General features: G+C 38.5%; 2 protein-coding genes across 2 annotated transcripts; both read right to left on the bottom strand.

Annotated features, from left to right (window-relative positions):
* Positions 1–488: 488 nt before the first annotated feature.
* LOC117944205 lies at positions 489–3,004 on the bottom strand. Its single transcript, XM_034870791.1, has 4 exons — positions 2,891–3,004; positions 2,738–2,807; positions 1,161–1,605; positions 489–700 (listed from the first exon to the last, which is right to left on the bottom strand). The coding sequence occupies exons 2-4, from the start codon at positions 2,789–2,791 to the stop codon at positions 531–533; spliced, it is 669 nt and encodes a 222-aa protein (XP_034726682.1). The 5' UTR covers positions 2,792–2,807; positions 2,891–3,004; the 3' UTR covers positions 489–530.
* Positions 3,005–3,775: 771 nt separating this feature from the next.
* Positions 3,776–8,183, bottom strand: isca1 (iron-sulfur cluster assembly 1). The gene is made up of 4 exons (XM_034870794.1): positions 7,914–8,183; positions 5,771–5,824; positions 4,609–4,714; positions 3,776–4,259 (listed from the first exon to the last, which is right to left on the bottom strand). Exons 1-4 carry the CDS (start codon positions 7,992–7,994, stop codon positions 4,111–4,113), a joined length of 390 nt encoding a protein of 129 aa, XP_034726685.1. The 5' UTR covers positions 7,995–8,183; the 3' UTR covers positions 3,776–4,110.

The raw sequence follows: 8,183 nt of genomic DNA, 5'->3' as shown, positions 1-8,183 counted from the left end.
TACAGCTAGCAAGTACGGTCTCCCCAAGAACACAAGTCCGTTCTTTGCTTACTTGGTATTGAGAAACGCCCATTGTTTTTAAAGCTGTCATTACATCCTTCATGGCATTCTCTGCAAAGTAGCAAGTGGCAAATCTTGCCAATTGCACAGCATGACACAGGTGAAGATAAAGATAAATGGTGATGATTGTTTGGTTTTTTGCAGTAGTTGATTGACATAATATTCAGGCCATCAAACATAAAAATCGTTTGACTTTTTTCCCTTGGAGGTCAAATAAGTGAAAATTAAACTGGTATTTTAGAGGAATTACGCCATGTGTGCAACAAACAAATATAAGTGGATTGGATTCAGAGGATAAATAAAAATGAGAGATGAATTAGATATATTTTAGATGTGTTCAAAGCTTCTTTTATTACAGCTGCTCCTGTTTTTCTATTGTTGTTGTCTTTGTAAGTACTGCAGCTGCGATCTCTCAAACATAAGTGCTATGTAAAAAAGAATGCAAACTAGTTGCTGGTTTCAACTTGATTTTATTTATTTTCCGTGTCTTTGTCTTCGACCGAGTGGTAAAGATGTGGGTTCTGATGAGTTTTCCTAACTGCCTGAGTGTTTCTTGGGACTCCAGATTTCTTTAAGGCACCTGAAAACAGCTTCATCTGGAGGTCCGTCAAGTCCTCAAAGAACCATTCACTGGTTGGCTCTGGATCAGGATTAATTATTACAACAATTAGTGAAGGATCCACTATTAATCTACTTATTGGTCTACCTACTCAGCAAAATTATATTGTATTTTTCTATGCTCCATAGCTGGTGAGAAAGGAGAATTCCGGTCGATTTTCAACACGTAGCTCTGTTGGAATGTGTAGGAATTGGCCGGAATTCTCCATTAAATAGGTATCGTCATTCAAGCCTACAGTAGAACCCTGACATTAGTAGGATAGTCTCGCTTCAAAAAAATGGGGAAGGAAAGGAAATTGGCGAAAAAAGACATCCGGGAAGATTTTCCTGCGGCACCAGAGCAATCCCGGAAGTGGAACATTAAGGATAGAGACTAGTCGAAGGATGTGTTCCTAATCATGAGTTTGCTTGCTAGTTGTGTGGAAGGAGAGCAATAAGGCATCTATATGTGTTTATGAATGAACGTGTAGTTGTTTGTTTACCAGTCTGGCGAAACTGTTCAGGCAGCATCATCAGTGGGTCACAGAGCTGCTGTGTGGTCCAAGCCTGCACACCCAGGATGTGTGGCTGCATCTCGGGCTCTCCTACAATAGAGCAGACCGAGTCAGAGGGCAGCATCAGATGTGCAAGGATGACATGATTTGAGGATGGTAAACTGGGCTGCAGTTGTCCCTCCTGAGAGGAGGCCACTCCAGTGATAGGGGCAAGAACAGGTACGGAGGCTTGTAAGCTTTTTCTTAGATGATCGCGCCTTTTAAACTGACACTTGGACAACTGGCTGATGTTTTCAGGGAGGAAGGCTCTTGATCTAAGGGTCCCATTGGTGTTAGAAGTGCCTGTCCCCATGTTCTGTAGGGTGGAGCTGATGTTTCGGGGGTCAATAGTTGGTGATTTCCTGTTATCCAAAGCCTTCAATAACTCTGAAATCTGAAAGCAGTAGCAGAGACAGGTAGTAGAGAGGGAGTTTCACAGAAAACTGACACAGAGCTGAAATATTTATGAAGATTCTGCCAAACACATGATACTTCACAGTGACTTTGCTACCACAATTCATATGATATGATGAATCCAGTGGGTAGTTATCCACTTACCCTCATGTTTTTTTAGCCAACAATTGGCCTTGTTTTATTTGTATATATATATATATATATATATATATATATATATATATATATATATATATATATATATATATATATATATATATATATATATATACTGTATATACTGTACTTTGAGCACAAATCAAATCACAAGAAAGAAAAAAAGACATATTGAAGGGGAGGCAGCTTACATTTTCCATGAGCAGAACAAACATTGGCCCCATCAGGTGAGGTTTAACACTAAAATTATCTCAACACCAATAAACGTAAAGCTGTGATTATCAATTTATTTGTTTATTTTGTTTATTTTTATTTATGAGCAGCGGATCAAAATACATGTAACCTAAAAGACGTCCCTCCTAGTGACAAAAAAAACAGAATGATCAGCTGACTCTGCCGTTTCTCTCAGCGCAGCTGAGCTTTTTAACATCTTTCAGCTCATTGTTTTGGTTTTCCGGCTTCAGCATTACTGTTTCACCTTTTTCCCATTGAAATTTCTGCAAGCAACTGTTTTCAATGCAAAAGTTTAGGTAACCCCCCCATAGGCTAAGTCCCTAGCACTAAAACGGCAGACAAATTTAGTGAACATAGCGAGGCTTTTAGCTGCTAGACCGAGCTAGATATGTTCCTCATGAATTTGGGAAGACTAATAATATTACTCAGTTGGTAACTGTTTGAAATAACATGTTTGTCTTCACAATTTGGGCAATAACATGTCAGTGTTGCATTTACAGCTTATTCTGTTGCCTCATAGTCAATAAAAGCCTTTATGATGTGCATTTCAATTTTAACTACCAGTTTTAAATAATTTAAGATAACTATAGCTACTATAAAAGTCAGTATGTGATCATCCTTTGCACAGCATTCAAAAACAACTATTTTTTCAGAATGAAAATGTGGCAAATTTGTTTTGAGCTATTAGTAACAATAAATGCTGTGTGTATAATTTTCACTACCTTAAGCCCATAAGACTCTGTGTCAGAATCTCCATCCTTGTTTTGATTGTCCATGACCCCAAAGGATCCTAAAAAAAAAACACAGTGCCCATTTCAGTAATGTGAAATCCCTGCAACATGGATTTAAATACATCTTTTTTAATGACTTTACGGCCTTCTACCTGAACACAGCCAAGTCAACAGCAACGAAGTGATGACAGTTCAACCTGAACTCGAAGATGCAACAGAGAATCCATCTGGTTCTGACAATTATACCATCACCATGACAACTGAAATGAAGATTCTAATGCCAACTGAGCCATCTCCATGACAACTGGTCTAAATTTGTTATTTCAGTTAGGATGCAACAATCATCCTGGCACAAATCTTACAGTCAATTTGCAAAAACATAAAAAAGTGGCCACACAATTTTACATTACTAGATTTAGCCATTTATTATTTCATATGTACACGGAGATATTGCACAGTACAAACACAAAGTCCTGGCTTTGATCAAACAAACAAAAAACAAATGTTTATTCCTCATAAGTGAGGATTACTCGTTTTGTGCGTTATTTTTTTGTGCCCTTGCGTGGTTCAAGGGAGATATACATTCTTTATCTATATACACACACAGAGATAAATATACATTTTATAAACTAATAAAGAAGTTTCAAGACACTCAAACTCTTCCACTTTTGCATACTGCTGGGTACATGACACTGGGTGATAGGACACTGTCTTACAGTGTTTATGTATGTATGTATGTATGTATGTATGTATGTATATATATATATATATCAGCTGATGTTGGTTTATGGATTCTGGTAGACAGATTCAAACTTAAAAAACTGAATATTTAACAGTATCATGCGTCCTCCTGGTAGCTTGAACAACTTAAACCTGAACATCTCTCAGCTTCAGTGATCATGTTCCTAGGCCATGTTGTACCATTTCTTTCTGCATACAAGTCATGGTGAAATTTGACTTAATTTCTAAAAAGAAAGTGCGTTTGTGTGTAAAATGGCAGCCAGTCCCTAAATTAAAAAAACATCTTGCTTTTGAGGTCCTAAGGTTTTTCAGATGCATGGCCGCGTATACAAAAGCAACTGCCAAGATCAGAGGTATCTGAACCCAAAATCAACATGTTGAGATAGTTTTGACTACACAGCCTATTAAAACCTTCCACTAAGCATGAAGTTGCATACTTGGGGTTCACACATGTGTAGACGCGAGTGGTCTGCAGTAAGAGCATTGGTAGGAACGCAGGCACGTCCATATTTCACAGATTTCCTCATGTTTGTCTTCCTCGTCAACATTCAGTCTCTCTGGCTTTATGGATGGGACAGGGTCTGGAGCGGCGAGGTTGCGGGAGGACGGAGGCTTCATGATGCTCACATGTTGAAGCTTTCTCCACAGCCACATGTGCCCTTTATGTTAGGATTGTTGAAGACAAATTCACTGGAAAGTTTAGACTCCACAAAGTCCATCTCAGTTCCCAGAAGGGTCAGCTGAGCCTTCTTCGCTATGAACACCCTCACGCCTGCAAGAGAGTCACAGTAGATCGGTCACTACTCCCAGGTTTTTCTAACCTTGGTGTCAATACTCAGCCAGAATGTTACGCTGCAAACTGTGAAACTGCCCTTCTCTTAACTCAACAAAGAAATTGTTTTATTAAAGCCACTATGCGAGGAAATTGAACCTTTCCATCTTTAGCACCCCACGTTGTAGCATCAAAAAAGGTTGCTGTGGCAGACAGCAACGCATGCTGTGAATCATTCTCTATAAAGCTATCTGGGATATGGAACAATGAGAAAGTAATAACAGAAATAACATCAAACATTCAAATTATTTTTACTACAAGGAAAGCACAGAAATAAGACTTAGCCTACCATCCTGCAGCACTTCCTCATCAGATGTGTCTTTATCCTTGGTGTATTCCAGCGTGTAAGTCAGTCCATTACAGCCACGTGTTCTCACACCGACCTTCAAACCGATCTAGGAGGAGCCAGACAGACAATTCATTGTCACAGGGAACTATGGGCAAATACGGACATAGACGTTACTGTTCAACAGGGAAGTATATGAACGACACTGAAACTGACGTCTGCTGCTATAAGGGGCCAGAGTAATGACTGACTGGTATGAATGGGTCCAAAGTGGGTTGAATGTGCATTTGCAGGTCCATGTTATAAGTCTGGTGTATAAAATGGCTGTATTGTCACATCTCTCGCCCTTATCCAGGCACCGTCTCACTCCCTCTTCCTGTCCTTGCACTTCTCATAGAACTGAAGTTAGTATATCAAGTAGTCAAATATCAATCCTAAATCTGTATTGTGATATGAGACTAGATATCGTCTTAGATTTTGAAAATCGTAATATCGTAAAGTGTTGTCTTTTCCTAGTTTTAAAGGCTGCATTACATTAAAGTGATGTCATATTTTGTGTTACCAGACTGTTTTAGCTCTTCTGTTATTTTTAGCGCTTAGTCATTATATCTACATTACTGATGATTATTTATATAAAATCTCATTATGAAGATATTTTGTTAAAGCACCAATTGTCAACCCTATAATATTGTCATAATTTTGGCATTGAGGTATTAGGAGAAGACTATGGTGATATCTGATTTTCTCCATATCGCCCAGCCCTAATATCAAGTGACATCTTTTTTTTTTTGCTTTAGCATTCCCAGCAAACACTGGATGTGATTATACAAGATGTTGCAATATTCTGCTGCCTAAACTAAAGATTTTCCTTAGAGCACCTTCACATTTCAGTTAAAAATATCTGTTAAAAACTAAAAACAGGTGTGACCTTAGGTCAAAGGTGATTGTGCAGCAATTTATTCCCTCAGATCTGGGGTGAAGATAACATGTTCTTAAATATTAAAAGGTGTTAACATTTTAATAACCCAAAGCAGGATTCATTGTTTTGATGAGAAAAGCCTAATTTATTGAAAAGTTAAAAAACTCAAAACAACACAGCACCGTGATTTAGAGCAGCCCTGTCTGTTTGATGACACGATGTTTTAAGGTTGTATCAGTTACTCACATATTCCGGCTTGCTCTGCAGCAGCAACCTGACCTTGTTCACAGCTGCTGGAGTCTAAAGAAAACACAACAGGAGATAAAAAGGTTACAAAGTATATGCTGGATTCAGATGGAAGCTGTGTATTTTGGCAAAATTGTGTCGGTTTCAAACACAGTGAGCAACAATAATGACAACAGAGAATAAGACTATGGTGCTGTCCCCACTGGGAGAAGTTTCTGTTGCAGGGGCTAACACTGCAGACGGTCTGAAATAAGCAAAAACCTACAGTATAAAGACTGAACCTGCACCCCTGTCGCTCCTGCTGTAATTGAGTGGATGAAGATGCAGAAAAGATCACAATGTTTGGGCTTTTACATGGAGGCATTTGGAAGACTGCGGTGAACCAAATTATCCAAATGGTACTAATCCCTTGAAGCCGGTGCACTCATCTGTATGTGTGCAGCTACTGATGCCAAATGGCCAGTTTATCCTAACTGTGTCACAGCCTGGAGTTGTTCCATGACTACACTGTCAACCAAGTGTAACTGGTGAATCTCCTTAATCTCTTAAAGAAAAATGTTTTACTTACTGGTCCTTGGAATGTACAGTTATTAGAAATACAAGTATTTTGTACTACATCTTCAATTATTATTTCTATAATCTTAATTTATAAAAAGGATATGATTGCTATTCTGCAGTTTAATATTAACTATTATATGAATGTTGGGCAATATATCAATATTACATTAATATATGAGACTGGACACTGTCTTAAATTTTGGATATCGTATTATTGTAATATGTGTTGTCTTTTCCTGGTTTTAAAGGCTTACAGTAAAGTTATGTAATTTTCTGAATTTACTAGGCCAACTAGCAGTTTTATTATTTACCTTTACCCACTTAGTCATTATTGACATTATCCACATTATTCATCTAAAATTTCATTGGGGAAATATTTTGTGAAAAGCACCAATAGTCAGCCCCACAGTATCACCGCAATATCGACATTGATGTATCTGGACCATACTACTTGATATTTGATTTTCTCCATATTGCCCAGCCCTATATGAAGGTGTTAAGGTATATTGTGTATGGTGCATCATTTGGTAAAACGTATGTTTATCATAGACCTTAGTCCCTGACAGGTCAAGAAAGTAACTACAGCAGAACCCAATGACACATCATCAGCTGTTGCCTCCGCCTTAAGGGAATTCCAACTACTTGACGTTTACTTCAGCGCACTCTTTATCATCTCGGACCACCATACGCACACATTATCTTGTGACAGCAGAGCTCGTCCGCATCAGAAACAGTTTCTCCCGCCCCTAATATCAAAACCATGACTATGCACTGACAGCCTGCCACAGTGAGAGTACTTTACCACTAACTATAGATTATTTTCTGGTACATTTTCCTCTATAAGACAGCTAAAAGAAAATTTTGACAAATTAAAAGAAAAAACAATGTATAACTGGGAAGGCTCTCCTCACTTTTATTCTTCATGTCCACTGATCGATTAAATACAACTAGAGCTGTCAAAACTAGCCAAAAATGACGTATGTAATTTAAAATCTTTAGTCTCTCATAAATTAAGACCATTTTAACTTGTGTATTGTTTTCAAAATTGTGTAATAGATGGTTAACTTGGTTAACCGTTGTACGACTTGGCTGTTTTTATTTTTTTTTGCTTTAAATTGTGTTTAATTTTCAGTATGCAGTTAATTGTCGTTATTAACGCTAAGGAACAGAGCAGTCGATGGAACATTATAAAACAGCTAACGTAACTCCTAGCAAAGGCACTTTGCTAGGAGTTACATCTCGGTCAGCCCAGGGCAATTATAACCTTACGGACGACCTTGTGTGCACATCAGCTGATATAGGCTCATCAACACGATGAGAAGTGACGTGAAAGCTTCGTAAAAGTACAAACCGAGTTGTAATGCTTGTAACGTTCAAGTCACAGATGAGATGATTAACTAGCTAGCCACCTAGCTTAGGTAACTTTGGATCACGTAGCTTAACGTTAACGCTACCTAGCTACATAAGGGCCGATGTACGTCAACACCTAGCTAACTTTCCGAATATAAATGTTCTAAAGGACAGATAAGTCTTGAGGTCTTATGTCTTAAGTCTTATGAGGTTACAACACCAGTTTACGACTTACCAGTGTCAGTGCGGCCCTTGTTGATAGTATCTTTCTTTTGCTGACGGCTCGGACGGTCGCTCGCACCATGGAGGCAGACATGTTGCTTCAGTTAAAATCACAACATTGAATTGCGCACGCGTGTGAGAAAAATGGCAACCACCCCAAAAAGTAGTCCGTTCAATGATTGGCTAATATTATGATGGACGGGCGTGACAGCCAATGGGCTTACGGATGTAACCTACAAAGATGCGTATGAGTTCCTGTTGCGTAACCCAGTTGTTGACAAAC

Source organism: Etheostoma cragini, chromosome 5 (genome assembly GCF_013103735.1).
Source record: "Etheostoma cragini isolate CJK2018 chromosome 5, CSU_Ecrag_1.0, whole genome shotgun sequence".
Lineage (NCBI taxonomy): Eukaryota > Metazoa > Chordata > Actinopteri > Perciformes > Percidae > Etheostoma > Etheostoma cragini.
This window is presented reverse-complemented; position numbering and strand designations above follow the sequence as displayed.

Excerpts from the sequence above, each read along its gene's own strand:
- LOC117944205 (XM_034870791.1), bottom strand. The coding sequence starts at position 2,791 with ATGGACAATCAAAACAAGGATGGAGATTCTGACACAGAGTCTTATGGG. Across the intron at positions 1,606-2,737 it reads CAGAGTCTTATGGGCTTAAG|ATTTCAGAGTTATTGAAGGC; the intron begins GTAGTGAAAATT and ends TACTGCTTTCAG. Across the intron at positions 701-1,160 it reads TGAACAGTTTCGCCAGACTG|AGCCAACCAGTGAATGGTTC; the intron begins GTAAACAAACAA and ends ATCCTGATCCAG.
- isca1 (XM_034870794.1), bottom strand. The coding sequence starts at position 7,994 with ATGTCTGCCTCCATGGTGCGAGCGACCGTCCGAGCCGTCAGCAAAAGA. Across the intron at positions 5,825-7,913 it reads CAAGGGCCGCACTGACACTG|ACTCCAGCAGCTGTGAACAA; the intron begins GTAAGTCGTAAA and ends TGTTTTCTTTAG. Across the intron at positions 4,715-5,770 it reads TGCAGAGCAAGCCGGAATAT|ATCGGTTTGAAGGTCGGTGT; the intron begins GTGAGTAACTGA and ends GGCTCCTCCTAG.